The 21,249-nt window shown below is 34.7% G+C and overlaps 2 protein-coding genes across 2 annotated transcripts; both read left to right on the top strand.

Annotated features, from left to right (window-relative positions):
• The first annotated feature begins 8,629 nt into the window (after window positions 1-8,629).
• Window positions 8,630-9,916, top strand: LOC104108787 (probable carboxylesterase 2). The gene has a single exon (XM_009617912.4). The coding sequence runs from the start codon at window positions 8,844-8,846 to the stop codon at window positions 9,756-9,758; it is 915 nt and encodes a 304-aa protein (XP_009616207.1). The 5' UTR covers window positions 8,630-8,843; the 3' UTR covers window positions 9,759-9,916.
• A 3,407-nt stretch (window positions 9,917-13,323) lies between these two features.
• Window positions 13,324-14,515, top strand: LOC104108790 (2-hydroxyisoflavanone dehydratase-like). The gene has a single exon (XM_009617914.2). It carries the CDS (start codon window positions 13,402-13,404, stop codon window positions 14,350-14,352), a length of 951 nt encoding a protein of 316 aa, XP_009616209.1. The 5' UTR covers window positions 13,324-13,401; the 3' UTR covers window positions 14,353-14,515.
• The last annotated feature ends 6,734 nt before the right edge of the window (window positions 14,516-21,249 follow it).

Here is a 21,249-nt window from a genome sequence, read left to right as displayed (position 1 = left end):
GCAAGGAGCCACCCTTCTCAGATGCCCGGGCCTTCTTTCCCTGTTCACTCCTCTTCTCGAATTTCTCAGTGGCTCACTGCCTCAGCAGATCCTCCCATAAATGCGGTAGAACCCATGAAGGATTTTTGTTCTTCTTTCGAGTAGAACAGAAGGAATCAGACAGTCTCTTACAATATTTGAACTCAAAATTTGAAAGAATGGCACTGTTATGCCGGTCCTTCACACTTAGTCTGCAAATGAAGTGTGTAACGTTAGATGAATATTGTTAATATAATACTTAAATAGATAATAATTGTATTAAAACCTTAAATTGGTTGACAATTTGCTCCGCGGACTCCGATGGAAATTCACTCCAAGTTGCATAGGGTGCATCATACAACCGGCCAAGAGCTTCAGTGATTATCTTTGTAGTCTGATGACTAAGTATGAACCTGCAACATAGAAATTACATTAAATAAACAAGACTAGCTATTATAATCCAGCAAAAATAAAGAAGTAATAAATAAATCTTACCCATTGCCCTCAGGCCTGATGATCATCCAATGATAACTATCATACCGCACTTTCTTTGGATCATCATCCTCCAATGAATCTGAAGCGTGCGTAGAAGGGGAGGCATCTGGCTCAGCGCTACTATCCCGAAGGCAAAGTCTAGAAATACTAAAAGACGAACTCCGTGGAGAGTGAGACGGGGTCGTTGATGAATATGGATGCGCTCTAGACCCCTACTGCGATCCAGACCACTGTTGCGATGGTTGAAATCTAGATGGATGCGATCCAGCTGGTGGTGAAGCGAATAGAGCAGATGACGGGCGTATCACCACATGGCCATGTAACTGCTGACTCAGTGGACCCATGTAACTGTATACGGGATCATGTGGAGGAAGCGATGTATAGCTCTATAGTGGAGAATGGTAAGAATCTGCTGGGAGGGCGAATGGTAGGTAGTCTGATGAGTAGATGGATATGGTGGAAAAGGTGTATGCCTAGAAGATTGTTGTCGGCCATCAGAAACGGAGGGATGCAAGTGTGGAATGGAAGGAAACGAGGGTGTAGTATTATCTTCATGATCAATGGGTCTTTTATCCTTCCTAAACCTACCTCGACTCCTATCGGTCATCTGCATAAATTAAAGAAAATATGAGAATTGAGAATATAAATCCATATAAGTTGAGAGCTCTTGAAAAAACTAACATGCTAGTCGTCTTCGAAGTATCCTTCCTCGTCCGAAAATTCTTCCTCTTCACTTATTTCATTTTCGTCAGGTGATTCTTCGTCCTCATTTTCTATGATTGTTATTTCCTCCATATCAACTTCTTCTAATATGCGTTGAGGATGCTCAAATTCATTTTCTAACTGATCATCCACTATTTGGTTAACACTTGAGGTATCGTTTTGGTAAGCAATATCTAGCACATTCTCAAATTCCACCCTACCTACAGGCTTAGTTTTGATTACAACCAACCAATCAGCCTTATCCCTCCGCAATGGATATGGAGCATAATACACTTGCCTAACTTATTCTGCAATTATAAAAGGATCATAGCGATCATACTCCCTCTTTTTATTAACCTCAATTATGTTATAATGCGAGTGTACATTTGTACCTCTTCTAGATGTTGGGTCAAACCACTTGCATCGGAAAAGTTTGATCTTCTTGTTTGGCCAACCTGAATATGATAATTCTAGAATCTCTTTGATCACACCATAATAATCATCTTCCCCATTCTGGTTGCCTTCATCACCTTTGACATACATCCCACTATTATTACTTTTTTTTATACTTGGAGCATTCCTCGGTGTGAAATTTGTAACTATTCACAAAAGACTTAGACATAGTTGTAACCGTAGGTGCATGTCCCCAAGATATATCTTTCCAAAATTGATTAACGTTGTTGTTTGGATTATTTACCTATATGTGATGTTAAATAAATCACAAGTGAGCAAGTATATTCACAAGTGACCAAGTATGTATATTCACATGTGAGAAAGTATGTAAGATGCACTTACACACTCTTTAAAGCATGCCTCAAATGTAGAATATACAGCATCATGGCCAAATTGACTCACGAAGTCACTAAGCAACACATTGAAAATTTTGTTATTTGCATCAACCGAATTAAATAGTAGTCCATGTAAATTAATCTTACGTCAACACTTACTTAAGAAAGGATTGAACTTCCGAACAATTTAGTAACACGTGATTTGAAGCTGATTTGTACTCCATACTACTTAGGCCCCTTTTGATCAATCTTTAGAACCTTGGCATGGTTGATTGAGTATGGACATTGGTATATATAATGGATCATTCTCAATCACGACATTGTGCCGATTGGGCCTATTTCTAGCACATGGCACATGAGTGTCGAAGTAGTAAGAACAAAAATGGGCAGTTTCCTTTGCAAGATAGGCTTCACTGTGAAGCCTTCACATATGGATCCTTCCATCCTATTCTTCTGTTTAACAAATCATTTACACTTGCCGATAGTCCTGCACATTGTCATATTAGACGATAATATTAAAGAAAATTACAAGAATGAATCAAGGTTTGATCATTACCTCGCGAATGGATACATCCACCTGCATTGAACCGGCCCTCCAAGTCGCACCTCGTGTACAAGGTAAATTGGAAGGTGTTCCATCACATCAAAGAAACCACATGAAAAAATCATTTCCAGCTTATTACTGAATATAGGAATGTTCCGATTCATTTGAAATAGGTTTTCTTCCCTTAATGTGGTAGAACATAAGTCTTTGAAGAACAAACTTATCTCTTTGATGGGTTTCTAGATATTTTCAGGCAAATCACAAAATGCAATAGGGATTAAAGTTTACATGAAGATATGATAGTCATGACTTTCCATATGAGTCACCTTTCCTTCAATCATATCAGCACGTTTTCTAGGTTCGAAGCATAGCCCTTAGGCATCTTTAGGTTTGCAACTCACTCACAAATCTATCGTCTTTGTTCCAAAGTGAATGTGTAGCTGGTCTTGGTCTTGAACACCTTATCATTGTTCGTAGAGCAAATGTAATTCAGGTCACCTGCAGTATTCTTGTAAGTCTAGTCTAGCCTTCGGGTTATCTTTTGTCTTATTCTTATCATCCATCACTATGTTGAACAAAATTGTCAAAATAGTTCTTCTCAATATGCATGACATCAAGATTGTGTCTGAGAAGATTATCCTTCCAATATGGCAAGTCCCAAAATATGCTCTATTTTTTCTAGTTATGAGTAACACCATATCCACGAAATCTAGAAGGTGGAGCCTCGGTAACTTTAGTGAAGTTCTAAACCCTCTCCCAAATTTCCTTACCGGACAAAATTGGAGGTGGCAAATCATGTTCAACTGTATTCTTTTTTAATGCATTCTTCATCCTTCTGAACTAATGATCAACTGGCAAGAACTGACGATGACAATCAAACCATGACTTCTTTCGGCCATGTCTTAAAGTGAACGCTTTACCATTTTTCATGCAGTAAGGACATGCTAACTTTCCAGCGGTCATCCACCCAGAAAACATTCCATATGCAGAAAAATCATTAATGGTCCACATTAAATTAGCACGCAAGTTGAAATTTTGCTGAGTTGATATGTCATAGGTCTCAACTCTATCATACCACAACTGTTTTAGCTCATCAATCAGAGGTTGCAATATACATCAATCCAACTCTTTTGATTGTGGGGACCGGGAATAATACAATTTTAAAAAATACATGGACTAGTCATACACATTTTAGGAGAAAGATTATACGGCGTAATAAAGACCGGCCAGCATGAATATGGTGTTGCAGAAACAGAAAATGGCGTGAAACCATCAACACACAAACCCAACCAAACATTCCTTGGTACACTAGCATAAGCCGGATACGTCCTATCAAAATGCTTCCAAGCTTCCTCATCTGAAGAATGACACATAACACCGGGTGGCCTTCTATTTTTATAGTGTCATCTCATAAGAGGAGCGGAACTCATCGATGCGTACAACCTCTTTAATCTAGGAATAAGAGGTAAATAATGCATCGACTTCACAGCAACCTTCTTCCCGCTGAAAACTCGCTTAAAATGAGGTTTTTCACAAAATTTACAACTTTCTAAATATGCATCACCCTTATAATACAACATGCAACCATCTTCATAACAATCGATTCTTATAGACGAGAATCCTAACTTAGAAACCAATCTTTTAACCTTATAGAAATCTTTAGGTATGTTGAAAGTTGGGTCAACTAGTTCACTCATAAGGCCAATGAAAGAATCCATTCCCTCTTGAGAAATATTAGTATCTGATTTGATACTTAATAGTCTAACCGCAATAGACAATTGAGAGTGCACACTCCCTTCACTTAGTAGATGACTAGCGGCCTCTAACTGTTCATAAAAATATTTTGCCTCTTCGTTAGGAGCTTGTTCAACACTTTCATGGGGTTCAAACTCGAAGTGCATCTCAAAAGCATCTGCAACCATTTCATGGTATCTAGGATGTTGAACGTTATTCCCCACCGACCTATTTTTATCAGCAACTATGTTATGAAATACACCATCACTACCATCAACCTCTCCATGATTAGTCCACACAAAATAATTTTCCATAAACTCTTTTTTGTAAAGATGAGTCTTAACATCCTCCGATTCGAAAAGATACAAATACTTGCACTTCACACAAGGACACCTAATCATCCCTCCAAACTGAAATGATTCAAGTGACATTGCATGCCTAATAAATTCATTAACCCCTTCTATAAATTCCTCTCTAAAAAACTAATGAATAGGATAATTCCTATTATACATCCAACTACGATATTTCATCTACACAAAGAACAAGTAAATTGAATGTTATATTAATATATTATTCTAACCCTATCATTAATCATAATTAGACTCGCTAGAACAATGAATTAGTTAAGCCATTCAATTTAAATGCATTCATTTGAGTTCTATTAAGAACCATAAGTTCATAATTTATACCTTAAGTTCATAATTTATACCTTAAATTAATTTATATATTAAATAATTTAAATGCATTAATTTGAGTTCTATTAAGAACCATAAGTTCATAATTTAAGGTAGTTCATAATTTATACCTTAAGTTCATAATTTTTACCTTAAGTTCATAATTTATACCTTAATTCTAAATCTAATGTAGTTCAAACCAAAAATCCTAAAAAATTGCATAAAATTATATTCCAAAAAATAAAAATTAAAAAGCTAATAAGGTATATTACTAACCTTGAACAACAATGGCAGTGGTGGTGCCGCCGAGGAGGAGAATGACAGTGGTGGTGGTGGAGGTGCGGAACAGTGGTGGCGGCGGTTGGGGGCGCAGGCATGAGAGAGAAGAGGCGGGGCTTCGATTTTGGGGGCAGGTAACTTGATTTTGGGTGGGATTAGGCCAAAATTCTGTGGAGAAGGGAGATGGAAGAGAGATATAAGAGAGAGAGTGAAAAGATAAAATTGGGGAAGAAACCTGTATGTATTGGTCTAATTAACAGATTTCTGACCGATTTCGGTCGAAAATTTCGGTCGGTATTATTAAAAAAATGTTTGACCGTTTGACCTCATAAATATCGACCGAGATCGGTCGGAAACTAAATTATAAAAAGTTTAATAATATTTTTTTATTAATTACTTATCAAAATATTTTGTTCTTAGCATTTTGCACACTTAATATATGCTTTCTTTATTAGTTTATACCTTAATCAAAAAAATTTAATTAACTTGCATCACATACCGGTCGATTTTGTATTTAAAGATTGTAATAAAATAATATATAATTAGATTTATATATAGCACTACATCTTAAGTTTTACCATAGCATTATATCAATGATACACTTTATAATCTATTTATTAAGACACTAAGTGTGTCATAGCATATTGGATACAACGACTATATCAATTACACTCGATCAATTATATATATAATATTTATCATCTGTGTGCTTTCATATAAATTACACTTCATATTCGTATACGTGTAATAGATTATAATAAAGTGTATGATTTTATTCATTTATGATAATTTACACTATACATATATATATATATATATATATATATATATATATATATATATATATATATATATATATATATATATATATATATATATATATGACAATTGTTGATGCTTTAATTTATTCTCAACTATTCATTTCATCACTCGAATGCTTGATCGGTGAATAAATAAGAAAACAAATCTTGAAGTTTAAGTGAACATTTTAAATATTTTAAGTGACTACATGCTCTGGTATAATGAGTGACTAGATACTCCAAGATGTGTACAATCGACATAGTCTTGAATGTTTTATTCTCGATCACCTTATTAGTACTTTGCTCGGATACTTCATCAGTGGATCAATTGAAAATTCAATTATATTCGATTAAAACTTATTATAACACATTTAAAAATAAATATAATTGAACTATACACTTTGTTTTTAAATGTGTTATAGTAAGTTTTAATCGAATATAAATGAATTTCCAATTGATCCACTGATAAAGTATATGAGCAAAGTACTAATAAGGTGATCGAAAATAAAACATTCAAGACTATGTGTGTGTGTGTGTGTATATATATATATATATATATATATATATATATATATATATATATATATATATATATATATATATATATGTGTGTGTGTGTGTGTGTGTGTGTGTGTGTGTATTGTTAAATATATGTAGATATTGTAAATAACAAATAATCTACCAATAATATCGACCAAAATCAGTCGGTAAATTATATATATAGTATAATTTTTGTTATGGAAAAAAACAATTGACCTTAGGCAGGAAAAAATAAATTCAAATTTTCGACCGATTTTGATCGGTATACTTGAAATATTTTAATTAAAACTTATTTTGGTAGATAATATGCAAGTATGACTAGGTCTTGGTCAAAGATTGACCAATTTTCGACCGACATCGGTCGAAATTTTTATATGTGTCAGATGTAGGAATGGTTCTTTATTGTGGGACCACTATTTCCAATTGTTGGTGGTCGGTATCTTTGTGTGAAATTATTTTCTTTGACTTTTGCGACCAAAATCGAAAATCCAAAATATCCAAACTGATTAATCCGAAACCGAATTTAAAAAATCCAATCCAATCCGAGCTTATTTGGATTGTCATTTCTTCAATTCGAAAATCTAAAATCCAAACCGAAATTTTCATATCAACTAGCCGAATTCCCCTCTAATTTGAATGCAACAAAGAGCTCCTTCAATTTGCTTCTCGAAGTTTAGGACTTCAAAGTTTAGGCTGTTAATTTAATCCTAAAATTTGGTCTTAATTTCCGGCGGCTCGTCAATTACAATTACTACAAGATATGAGTCGATGAATCACTATTTGGTCCTCCAAAACTACTTGTTTGCCCTCGTGCTTTTTCGTGATGGGACTTTGATATTAGGGGAGCAAAGTGTGGTTAGCTTGGATTAGAATAAAATGTTTTTAAAAAAAGCAACTAATTGTCAGAACCATCCAACATATTCATTTCATGATATGTTATGAAAAGCGTCCATAATTGTTTTTTAGCAGAAACAGTTTCGTTTGCTTTTTGCTTTTTGAATTTCTTAAAGATTTAATCATACCTGCAAGTTAGGTTAACCCTTTTTTCAAATAATTATGGTTTGAAAGGAGAACGAGAGAAAGGAATTTCTACTATTTTGAAAGTTTAATCTGTTCAAAACAGAAAAGGTGTACTCAAATCCCCATTTTATCGCAAAGAAAAATTGGAAATTTGAAACCAAAACACCCAAAGATTATTTTCATTATTATAGTCAGGAAATTAGGTGAGTTAAATTTAGTTTCTTTCTCTCCTTTTAAATTTATTTTTAATTTTTTTCCGAGTGAGTCCCGTAATGTTGAGGAAGGGAAACAAAATGATGTTTGGTTGCATTCAGGTAACCCTAATTTATACTGTTGGGGGTACTACATATTGAAGACTTGCGGATAGTAAATTATTAGAGTATATTTTATTTTTTATGATAAGATTACGACAATATATCCTATTATTCATAGAAATCACAATTTGATGACTTGAAAACAACATGAAATAACTTGTTTTGATCTATCAAGGATCTTGGTTAATCAGGATTATGAAAATAATCTCAACAAAAATTTGGTATTATTTTTAAAACTTCTACTTTGGTATAAGCAATACAAGTATAATCTTATACCACGATTCTGATACTATTTTATATCAGCTCAAACACGAGATGAATTAATTTACGGAAAAAATCTAAAATATCAAAATAACTTTGATTTCATTTTTTTAATTTTTATTTACTCTTAAAATAATGGTAAAATTATACGTTTTTTATATTACAATCAAACTTCTTTATAACAATATTGTTTGTTCCATATTTTTTTGATTGTTATAGCGAAATACTGTTATATAAAACATATATTATATAACATAACATGGAAATTGATTCCAAAAAAACTTAACTTTTACAGTGAATTGTTGTTATACAACGATACTGTTATAGAGATGTACCGTATATATCATAAATCACATTTTAGTGCAACCAAATATCCGATTCACAAATCATATGCGCTAAATAATCAGGTGATTAGTAATCCACCCATTGCAATTAATATATTACCAATATACTTCATTAAACCTTTTCATAATTAGTCAGCTGAGGCGGCATTTCTTATGTTGGATGAAACGGTTGACTGTTCACCCACCGTAGAAATCGAAGACAGGTCAATTCAAGCTATTTATAGTAGCTTCCCACCATTAATGATTTTCTACGTACACCCTATGAAGCATTGAACTCATTACCTTTTTCTCACTTCAAATTCACATCTCTGTTGCGCAGTTCTCACTCCCATGGCTTCCAATACTAACGAAATAGCAGTTGATATGACTCCTTTTTTCGTTATTTACAAAGATTGCACCATCAATCGATTCAGGCCATCAGAAAATGCTCCACTCTGTGACAATCCACAAGCTCCTGTTCGATCTAAAGATGTTGTAATTCAACCAGAAACAGGGGTTTCCGTACGCTTATATCTCCCCAAACTCACAAACCCACAACAGAAAATCCCACTTGTAATTTACATTCACGGCGGCGCTTTCTGTGTTGGATCAGCTCGTTCCCCCACGTTCCATAATTTCATCAGCTCACTAGTCGAAAAGGCTAATTTTATTGCTGTTTCAGTTGATTACAGACTTGCTCCTGAAAACCCTCTTTCCACTACGTACGATGATTCTTGGTCAGCATTTCAATGGGTGCTTTCACATGTTAATAGTAAAGGCCCAGAGTCATGGTTAAATGAGTATGCTGATTTTGGTAAAGTTTTTATTGGTGGTGAAAGTGCAGGAGCAAATATTGCTAATGACGTTGCTGTTAGAGCAGGGGTTAGTTATCTTGATTTAAAAGTTAAAATCTTGGGGCTTTTTTTGGTTCATCCGTATTTCGGGGTAGAAAATGATACTCTGTACAAGGTTTTGTGTCCCACAAGTACTGGTGGATGTTTCGAAGATCCGAGGGTAAATCCGTTGTTAGATCCGAGGTTAAAATCCATGGCGTGTAAGAAAGTGCTGTTTTTTGTGGCGGAGAAAGATTTTCTGAAAGAAGGGACGATGAATTATTATGAAGGGTTGAAAAAGAGTGAGTGGAATGGAGAAGTGGAAATAATGGAGACGAAAGGGGAAGGCCATTGTTTTCATTTTTTCAGTCCCACTTCCGACAAAGCTGTTGCTCTTATGGATAAACTAGTTGATTTCTTGAGGCAACATTAGAGATTTGTTTTAAGATTATTTTGCCTTAACTCTGGTACTTATATTTTAAAGACCTTAATATGTTCTTTGAGCATTCAGCTTGATTTTGTGGTTCTTGTATTTTAATTGTGAGCTCTAGCAATATATTAAACCAAAAATCCTAAAAATAGTTATAATTACCCAATTGTGTTTCCTTCTTCCTTATAAACTTATTGACTACATACCTTATGATTTATGAAACATTGTTCAAGTAATTAACAAGGCAGCTAAAAAATTCACCTCTTTCTTCACACAAAGTACAATTAATTGCTCTCGTTCAAGAGAGCTAACCGTGAGATGCCATTTGAGAACAGTAGATTCCTTAAGGTGGAAAAGGACGAGACAGACGAATTCTTCGGCTATATTTCGATGAGCAATTGAAGTTGCTTTTGTGGTTAAAGTAACGACACGCATTTCCTTTTGTGTTGTGGTTCCAATATTGAGACGAAAGGGGAATCCTATGTATACTTTATTTGTACTCGAGTGTTGCTTCCTCATCCTTCCGTCAGGTAATTTTATTTTTGAGATTTTCTTTTAGTCACAATTCATAAATTATATATTGATTATATATATTTATATATATTATACATCAATTATACTTATATTATATATTCACTAGCTATTTTTAGTTTAAGCGATTAGATTAACGACTATTTAGGTTAATTTTTCTTTGTTTTACTTGTCCTTAGGGCAGTCAAATTTGGCTTCAGCCCAAATGACCCCGCCTAAGGTTGGGCATGTTATTGACCGTTCATTTGTTGAATTCAGCCTATCTTGATCAAATTTTTTTCAACCCATCTAAAGTTGACCTGATTTTTTGTCTAAATTGAAACATGAGTAACTTTGTTAGAATATCTTAGAATAATATTTTTTGCTTGATAAGTTATATAGGACCATAACAAAAAAAAGTCTTATTTAGTAATTATACAATTAATAAGAAAACAACATATATTAATTAAAGCTTGGTAAGAGTTGGGCGGGTTGGATTATGACCTATATTTTAGCTCATTTTGACCCAACTCATCTCATCCCAATTAATTTTGACTCGCTCATTTATTATATCAGCTCATTTTAATCCACCCAAAATCGGTCCAACCCGCCTATTTGACACCCCCTCCTTGTCGTTACCTTCATATCCCTGAAGATTCCGAAGAGAAATACAATGAGAAAATGTGTTCCGACCATCTTCGTACCAATTTTTCTGAGAAAATAATACCTATCTAAGTTATGTAGGAATATACGTAATATTTTTATACGGGATATATGTGAAATGAGAATGCAAGTATTAACAATACATTCACTAAATCAACTAAATGACAAAAACACCCTCATGATTTCCAAAATTATTTGCTTTAATATAACAAAGTAAACATCCAAAAACAAATAATTCATATATCACTATTCCCTACGATTACTAATACATGCATTACAATTCCTTCATAACTTATATTTGAACCAAACAACTCCTTATAAACTTTCACTACTTTATCTATACTTAGAGTAGAAATATAGAAAACTTCCACTATTTACTTTTAAATTTTATTTTATTTTGTATAATAGTGGCATAATATAAGTTTAAATAAAATGATATGGAGGTCAATGCCGATTCATATAGCGACTCCATTTTATCAAAGATTGAGTGACATACTAATACTATGTACTATTAAAAAGAATCATTAATATCTTGAAAAAATCTTCTAAGATAAAACTTGTAATTTACTCCAACTTTTAATAAGAAATGTCTCAAATCTAGTGAAGAGCATGCGCCTAAAGTAGAATAGAGGAAAGTAGCGTAGAAGGTTGGCAAATGGCAACCTGCACTTTCCTTGCCTCACACAATAAATGTTAGAATATGCGCAGCGAAGCTGAGCATTAACATTGGAATCACAAATAAGTAAATTAGACAATGATTAATTACAGAGATTAGAAGTACTAACTTTTCCAAACGGTTACACAAATCTTTCACATAGCAAAAATTCAGAACTACAGTCTTGTCTTCTGCTATGCTCCTCTTAAAATTTTGGACAAAATTATTTGAGTGGGCAATTAATACTACTCCAAAAAAGTGAGTCAATAGGTGAAACTAGTCTTCTATTTGTAGACCTGAAATTAAGCCAAAAAAAGGTTAAAATTTCGTGTAGGATTCTGCTAGTGTAAGTAGAATCCTACTCTAACTCACAAACCGATAACTTTTATCCCATGTCACTTTTTACCTAAGTCTATCCAGATTTTTATTGGGTATAGCAGGGACCACAGAAATAATAAGAGGCTGTCAATTATAATATTAATTCGAAATTCGGATGAATTAAATCCTACTATAATTAATCATAGTTTATTCCACTAAAACACTGCAATTGAACTCCTCAATATGAATTTTTGAAATTCACTAACGCTTATTTTAACTCCCCATGTTAAGATTACAAATAATAGTTAATTAAATTAAATCATTGATAATTTAATTTAATCAACTAATTAAATCCTTTATAAATTCGCTTAAACTATTTCATGTGACGGATACAAAATTCACCGGCCGGGTTTTCACATGAAAACTTAAAAGCTTACATAAAGGGGTATCATCAAACTCAAAAACGAGTCACCGATTCTATCAACTAATTATTATTTCTCAAATGTTATTCGTTATTGTCCAATCTATTAGGCATACACCAACTCTATTATAGAGTTGTACCTTTTGATAAATCAAAACAATAAACAAATCACATTGATTATAATAACTATATCAAGATTAGGAGTATAAGCTCATTTAATGAATTAGAGAAAACGTTATATATATATATATATATATATATATATATATATATATATATATATATATATATATATATATATATATATTCAGTACAAAAATATATTTTCTCTACTTGGTCCGTTCAATATACACTAAGTATACTAGCACAAGAAGTTGGAGCAAAATCACTCCCATAATCAAGATAAATTATAGTTTAATCTTGTGCTACAATTATCAAAATATTTTTGCCAAACAATATCTTCGATTGTGAACATAGTGTTTATTAATTATGAGAATCGACAATTTAATCTTTTGTGCATGAGCTAAGACTTCATACACTAAATTGTCTATTACATAACTAAATAATACACATGTAACAAATGATCTATTTAAAATAATACTTTATAAAAAATGAAACACAATACTATAACTAATCAACATGGTTAATAGTATATCCCGTTGTTAAGAACCTTTAAGGAGTAGCCATTCAATTCTATATGGCACATCTTTAAAACGCTCTTTTATACTACGTAAAAACTTTAATCTAGACATTTTGTTTTATCCTTGAGATATATTATTGTAATAAAAAAAAAATATCATGACATTATTAGTATCAAATATTTTAAGAATATTCTTAATATGTTGTAATAATTCATTTTCCTATTTTAAACTTTATACCTAATCTAACACCATCATATAAAGTAAATTACTTACTACTACAATTATGTATGGCATGCAGCACCAGCAAATTCAATTTACAAACTGCTCAGGTCAGTGAAAGCACGCTATCATGCATTCACACACACACACACTAAGTTCTATAAATATCTACTGCAATTGGAAGGCCCATTCATTCGTTTCCTCCATAACTCAATAGTTATGGCACTACATTTCACTCATCTTTATTTTCCTTTATCATTTCTAATTATCTGCCTATATGTGAAATCGACCCTTGCTGGAAAAGCTCACAACTTTTATCCCCTTTTTAAGGTTGATGCTGATGGCAGTGTTCACAGGTTTCAAGAGACCAAGTTTGTCCCTCCATCGTACAATCCCAAGACAGGAGTCCAATCAAAAGATGTAACCATTTTGCTTGAACAAAACGTATCAGCGCGTCTTTACCTTCCCAAAATCAGTGGAAAACCCCAAAAAATTCCTCTCCTTTTATACATCCACGGCGGTGGCTTCTGCGTTCAATCAGCATTTTCTCCCATGTATGATAGTTACCTTCACAAGCTAACCGCTGAGGCCAATGTAGTTTCCGTAACGATTGATTACAGACTAGCGCCAGAACACCCAATTCCTTCATGTTATGATGATTCATGGGCTGTTATGAAATGGGTTGCTCAAGGAACAGATCCTTGGCTCAAAGAACATGCTGATTTTTCACGAGTTTATTTGGCTGGTGATAGCGCTGGGGCTAATATTGCTCATAACATGATGGTTCGAGCAAGTGAGGAAAGTCATTTTCTCCCGTCGCTAATTGGAATGGTACTTGTTGATCCCTATTTCGGAAACGATAAGCTCGATACACTTTGGACTTATTTATGCCCTAAAAACACTGGGATTTATGATCCAAGATTCAATCCAGCAGCTCATCCTAGGTTGCTGTCGAAGTTGAATTGCTCCAAGATTTTAGTTTGTACCGCAGGCAAAGATTTTTTGAGAGACAGGGCTTGGACTTATTACGAGACGATGAAAAGAAGTGGGTGGAAAGGTGAAGTGGGGATAAAGGAGATAGAAGGGGAGGGGCATGTCTTCCATTTATTTAACCAAACTTGTGAGAAAGCCAACGTCTTGATGAAATCCCTGGTCGAATTCTTGGTCTAGTGCTATGATGATTCTTACACAAGTGACTTTGGCATTTAGATTAAGTGAGTTCACAACGAGTAAATCATATTTGTATACTTTTTAATTTTTCCTTTTTGGGAATGTATACATAATTCTTGCTTAAAGCGAGTTAAATCCACATAACATGTCCTAGATTCGCCTATGCTTGTGCATCATGAAATATAGTGTTATGTGTTGGCTACTTTCAAAAATTAGAGAGCACAGTTGTTTCGAGCTATTCATTTTAGGTATCATGATTTTGTCCTAATGAGAAATTGTTGAGGTTTTTGTTATTTAAGATGAAATAGTCTTAAAATGAGGGTGAATGGGAAATGGAGGGAAAAATGAAATTTTTGAGTAAAATTTTAAGCAAGCCTCGCGCTGTCGTCGTCGTCGCTCGGCTCGGCTTCGGCTTCGGCTTCGGCTTCGGATTTGGTCAAATGATTGATTGATTAATTATTTGACCACCAGCTGCAATAGCAGCCGCCTAATGCTCTTCCCACCATGGCCCTAGTGCATGCTCCAACATGCTCTTCAAAGCTGACTGCTATAAATATGTGCAGCAGTTGTTGAAGAAATACACACACCAAACTGAAAACGCTCAACTTTGGCTATACATTGCACTCCTTCCTCTCAGCATTTTCATACGATTTTCTGAGTTTCTACTCCTTTGTTCTGTATTGTTTTAACTTCAAACAAAGCAATTGTAAGTGTGATTTGCTACCGAACTTTGTGTTCGCTGAAACACTGGGGTTTGAAATACCGCTACACCAGTGTGTGATTCGTTCTATCCTGGGAGAAAATAATTCATACCTTGGGTACTAGGAGGAGATTAAATTCCTTAAGGAAACACTGTGAATTCAGTGGGCTCGAATTAATTACTGTTTCATTACGATAACTTATATTTCCCAGAATTATTATTTACAAATACAGCAATATTGGCGGGACTAACAATCTTAAGGAATTTAATATTTATTTCTGTATTTGTGTTATTCTTATTATTCTGCAAACTAAAACCTTTGTGGTTTTGTGTACTCCCGTTTTGGAGAGTAAAGCCTTCGTGGCGTTTTGTTGGAGATTAAAATCTACGTGATTTTTACTCCAGTTTGAAAACGTTTGTTTGTGTCATTCTTTTACAGAAAAAATGATGACTGAAAGCGAAAACCAAGTTGTTCCGACGGTGACTGCCAACGCATCGACAAGCCGAACACCGGCGTTGGCACCGGTAGAAAAACCCGAAAAAATTTTCGGGATTGATTTCAAGCGCTGGCAGCAGAAGATGTTCTTCTACTTAACTACGTTATGTCTATAGAAGTTCATCAAGGAAGATGTTCCTGATCTGCCAGATAAAACTCCAGAGAATGAACGCTTTGTCGTGATTGAAGCGTGAAAACATTCTGATTTTTTATGCAAGAATTATATTCTTAGCGGACTGGATGATAATCTGTATAATGTATACAGTGGCGTGGTGACGTCAAAAGAATTGTGGAATACGCTTGAAAAGAAATATAAAACTGAAGATGCCGGGATAAAGAAATTCGTTGCCGCAAAATTTTTGGACTACAAAATGGTAGATAGCAAGTCTGTTATTACCCAAGTCCAGGAATTGCAAGTGATTATTCATGATCTACTTGCTGAAGGTCTTGTCATCAATGAAGCATTCCAAGTAGCAGCAATGATTGAGAAGTTGCCTCCGTTGTGAAAGGACTTCAAAAATTATTTGAAACACAAACGAAAGGAAATGTCCCTTGAAGATCTCATTGTTCGGTTGAGAATCGAAGAGGACAATAAAGCTGCTGAAAGGAGAGGCCGTGGAAATTCAACAATAATGGGAGCAAATATTGTTGAAGATAACAAAAAAGAGGAAGAAGGCTTCTGTTCCGAAATACAACCCAAGCAAGAAGCAGTTCAGTGAAAACTGCTACAACTGTGAGAAAATCGGACACAAATCTACGGAGTGTCGTGCTCCGAAGAAAGACAAGAAAAGGGGTCAAGCAAACATGGTAGTAAACCATGATGATGTTGATAACTTGTGTGCCATGCTTTCTGAATGTAACTTGGTGGGAAATCCTAAACTGTGGTGGTTTGATTCAGGAGCCACTCGCCATGTTTGTGCAGTTAGAGAAGCTTTTGCTACTTATGCTCCTGCTGGACCCGGAGAGACAGTTTATATGGGAAATGCTTCAACAGCAAAAGTTGAAGGATATGGGAAGATATTTCTGAAAATGACTTCTGGCAAGGTCATGACTTTGAACAATGTCCTTCATGTTCCCGAAATGAGAAAGAATTTAGTCTCTACTGGACTTCTTGTTAAGCACGGTTTTAAGTGCGTTTTTTTGTCCAACAAGGTTGTCATAAGTAAGAATGAAATATTTGTAGGAAAAGGTTACCTCACCGAGGGCCTTTTCAATCTGAATGTAATGGTTGTGAAAAACAATAATAATATTTCAGCTTCTTCTTACTTACTTGAGTCAAATGATTTATGGCATGTACGTTTGGGTCATGTCAATTATAAAACCTTGTGGAAAATGATTAACTTGAAAGTACTGCCTAAGTTTGAATGCGAAAAATCAAAATGTCAAACATGTGTGGAATCTAAGTATGTTAAACATCCTTATAAGTCAGTTGAAAGGAATTCAAATCCTTTAGATTTAATTCACACAGATATTTGTAATATGAAGTCAATACCATCTCGAGGTGGAAAGAAGTATTTCATAACTTTTATTGACGATGGTACTCGATATTGCTATGTTTACTTACTGAATAGTAAAGATGAAGTAATAGACGCATTCAGGCAATACAAAAATGAAGTTGAAACGCAACTTAACAAGAAAGTAAAAATGATAAGAAGTGATAGGGGTGGTGAATATGAATCTCCTTTTGAAGAAATATGTTTAGAATATGGAATTATTCATCAAACAACAGCCCTTACACGCCCCAATCTAATGGGATTGCGGAAAGAAAGAATCGTACATTAAAGGAGATGATGAACGCGTTGTTGATAATTTCTGGTTTGCCACAGAACTTGTGGGGGAAGCCATTCTTACGGCTAATCGAATATTAAATCGAGTGCCCCATAGCAAAACACAATCCATTCCATATGAAAAATGGAAAGGTAGGAAGCCCAACTTGAATTATTTTAAAGTGTGGGGTGGTTTGGCAAAAGTGCAAGTTCCTAAACCCAAAAGGGTAAAGATAGGACCGAAAACCGTTGATTGTGTTTTCATAGGATATGCGACAAATAGTAAAGCATATCGATTTCTGGTTCATAAATCAGAAAATCCCAACATTCATAATAATACGGTTATAGAATCAGATAATGCTGAGTTCTTTGAAAATATATATCCGTATAAAAAGGAATGTGAGTCGTTTGGTGAAGGATCTAAACGACCTCGGGAAGAAACAAAAGAAAGTCTATGTAATCAGGAGGATCCAAGACGTAGTAAACGTCCAAGAACGTCTACTTCATTTGGACCAGATTTTGTGACTTTCTTATTGGAGAATGAGCCTCAAACATTTAAAGAAGCTATGACTTCTTCCGAATCATTGTTTTGGAAAGAGGCAGTCAATAGTGAAATAGAATCCATATTGAACAACCATACATAGGAATTGGTTGATCTTCCTCCTAGAAATAAACCTTTGGGTTCTAAATGGATTTTTAAGAGAAAAATTAAAGATGATGGCACTATTGATAAATTCAAGGCAAGACTCGTAGTCAAAGGGTATAAACAACGAGAAGGTCTAGACTACTTTGATACATACTCTCCAGTTACAAGAATTACATCCATACGGATGTTAGTAGCATTAGCTGCAGTGTATGGTCTTGAAATTCATCAAATGGATGTTAAGACGGCCTTCTTAAATGGAGAGTTGGAGGAAGAAATTTACATGGAACAACCTGAAGGGTTTGTGGTTTCAGGTAAAGAAAAGAAGGTATGTAGACTTGTTAAGTCTCTTTACGGACTAAAACAAGCACCCAAACAATGGCATGCGAAATTTGACCAAACAATATTGTCAAATGGTTTAAGATAAATGAATGTGATAAATGTGTGTACATTAAAAATGTTCCAAATTACATAGTCATTGTTTGCCTATATGTGGATGATATGCTGATAATGAGTAATGACATTGCAAACATAAATGCTACTAAGCGTATGCTCAATAGCAAGTTTGATATGAAAGACTTGGGAGTTGTTGATTTAATTCTGGGAATTAAGATCCATAAGACTCCTCAAGGTCTGGCATTGTCACAATCTCATTATATTAAGACAGTACTTGAAAAATTCAAGCACTTGGGCTTTAAAGTTGCAAAGACTCCAATTGACGTGAATCTTGCATTAGCAAAGAATAAAGGCCAAAGCATATCACAATTGGATTATGCTCGTGTGTTGGGATGCTTAATGTATATCATGAATTGTACACGACCAGATATAGCTTGTGCTATAAGTAAACTGAGTCGATATACGAGCAATCCAGGCCAATCTCATTGGATGGCAATGAAACGAGTTTTGGGATATTTAGAACATACCCAGAACTTTGACTTGCACTACAGTAAATTTCTTGCGGTGATTGAGAGATACTCTGATGCAAATTGGATCACCGGTTCAACTGATTCTAAGTCCACGAGTGGATATGTATTCACTATTGGTGGAGGAGCGGTATCTTGGAAGTCATCCAAACAAAAATGTATTGTCCGCTCTACAATGGAGGCTGAATTCATAGCCTTAGATAAAGCCGGTGAAGAAGCTGAATGGCTCCGGAATTTCTTGGAAGACATTCCATTTTGGCCCAAACCGTTGGCACCAATATACATACATTGTGATAGTCAAGCGGCAATTGGAAGGGCTGGGAGCGTTATGTATAACGGTAAATCTCGTCATATATGACGAAGACATAAAACCGTTAGGCAATTACTCTCTAGAGGAATTATCACGATTGACTATGTAAAGTCAAGTAATAATGTGTCGGATCCACTTACAAAAGGCCTAACTAGAGAGGTAGTTGAGAAATCATCAAGGGGAATGGGGCTATGGCCGAGAACAAGTCATTATGGCGATAACTCTACCTAGAAGACTGGAGATCCCAAGATCTAGGTTCAAGGAGATCAAACAAAGTCATTAATGACGGTTCAACATTGTCAAATAAAATTTTAGTCCGTTCTCGTGATGAGACAATGTTCAGTACCAAGGATAAAACATTAAGGTTTTTTAATGATTTCTAAATTTGATACGAGGTATATCAAATAGTGTATCTACAGGATGACACGTTTAGGAATCACCTATGTAAGTGTGAAGTGTTAGCCGCTTCAAGGAGAACTTTGTAAGGCCAGTTCTCTATGACACTTATGAAACCAGGCGGTGTTCATGGCTGAAACGAACACAACAATGAGAACCAAAGACGGTTAAGGGTTGATTGTGTGACTTATGTTTGTCTAGGTATACACCAAAGATCGACGGTTCAAAGATATCAAATCTACCGATTGACCGAGTATATCCGACATAAGTTCACTACGGAAAGTTCAAAGGAAAACCTACTTATCCAGATGCGATTAATCATTGCTTGCAAATCACACAGTTTTTCCATGCATACTTCCGTGATATAGCCATTCCCCATTCATATGGGGGATTGTTGAGGTTTTTGTTATTTAAGATGAAATTGTCTTAAAATGAGGGTGAATGGGAAATGGAGGGAAAAATAAAAATTTTTAGTAAAATTTTAAGTTTTCCCCTCTTGACAATGAGACATTGTCCCATATTGGAAGAGGAAAAGATTTTTGATGGGTATATATATAATTGCTCTTCTTGTAGCTCTTAAAGAACTTGTCGCTCGCTCGGCTCGGCTTCGGCTTTGGCTTCGGCTTCGGATTCGGATTCGGATTTGGTCAAATGATCGATTGATTGATTAATTTTTTGGACCAAATTTATTTGTTAATAGTAAATATTAACAAGTGCTTGCTCCACAAACAAGCTAGTGCATGCTCCACCATGGAGGGTGGAGGGTCGTTCATCTTCAAAGCTGACTGCTATAAATATGTGCAGCAGCTGTTGAAGAAATACACACACCAAACTGAAAACGCTCAACTTTGGCTATACATTGCACTCCTTCCTCTCAGCATTTCCATACGATTTTCTGAGTTTCTACTCCTTTGTTCTGCATTGTTTTAACTTCAAACAAAGCAACTGTAAGTGTAATTTGCTACCGAACTTTGTGTTCGCTAAAACACTGGGGTTTGAAGTACCGCTACACCAGTGTGTGATTCGTTCTATCCTGGGAGGAAATAATCCATAACCTTGGGTACTAGGACGGGATTAAATTCCTTAAGGAAACACTGTGAATTCAGTGGGCTCGAATTAATTATTGTTTCATTACGATAACTTATATTTCCCAGAATTATTATTTATAAATACAGCAATATTGGCGGGACTAACAGAAATGTGATATCACTTGAAAAAATAAAGCCGGGAGAACTTTTGAAAATGTGAAAAAGATAAATTGTGATGCTACGTCTTGGATAGTGATATATGATACATTGACGTCCGTGGCAGTAGTTGATACACTAACACTATTCAACATATCAACAACCACATTAAATAAATAATCACCTAACGACTTTCATGTGTGGAGAATATATGAGTATGAGTAGTAGGTGGTGAAAGTAATATTTACTCCATGCCAGCTGTTAAACTAAGTAAATATAACTTCCATTATTATTATATGGTAAAAGGAGATATGGATTGATGCTTATGAATTGAATCATGTCCGATTGGCGAAACTAGAAATTTATAAAGTGGATTCAAGAAAAATTCTACTATGTCACGGATGACATTTGAATCTATGACAAAAACCAAATTTGAACCCCCTTTACTATTATATTTGAATTGTTTTTCATGTCAAGAG

The sequence above is a fragment of the Nicotiana tomentosiformis genome, chromosome 1 (genome assembly GCF_000390325.3).
Source record: "Nicotiana tomentosiformis chromosome 1, ASM39032v3, whole genome shotgun sequence".
In the NCBI taxonomy this organism is placed as follows: domain Eukaryota; kingdom Viridiplantae; phylum Streptophyta; class Magnoliopsida; order Solanales; family Solanaceae; genus Nicotiana; species Nicotiana tomentosiformis.
This window is presented reverse-complemented; position numbering and strand designations above follow the sequence as displayed.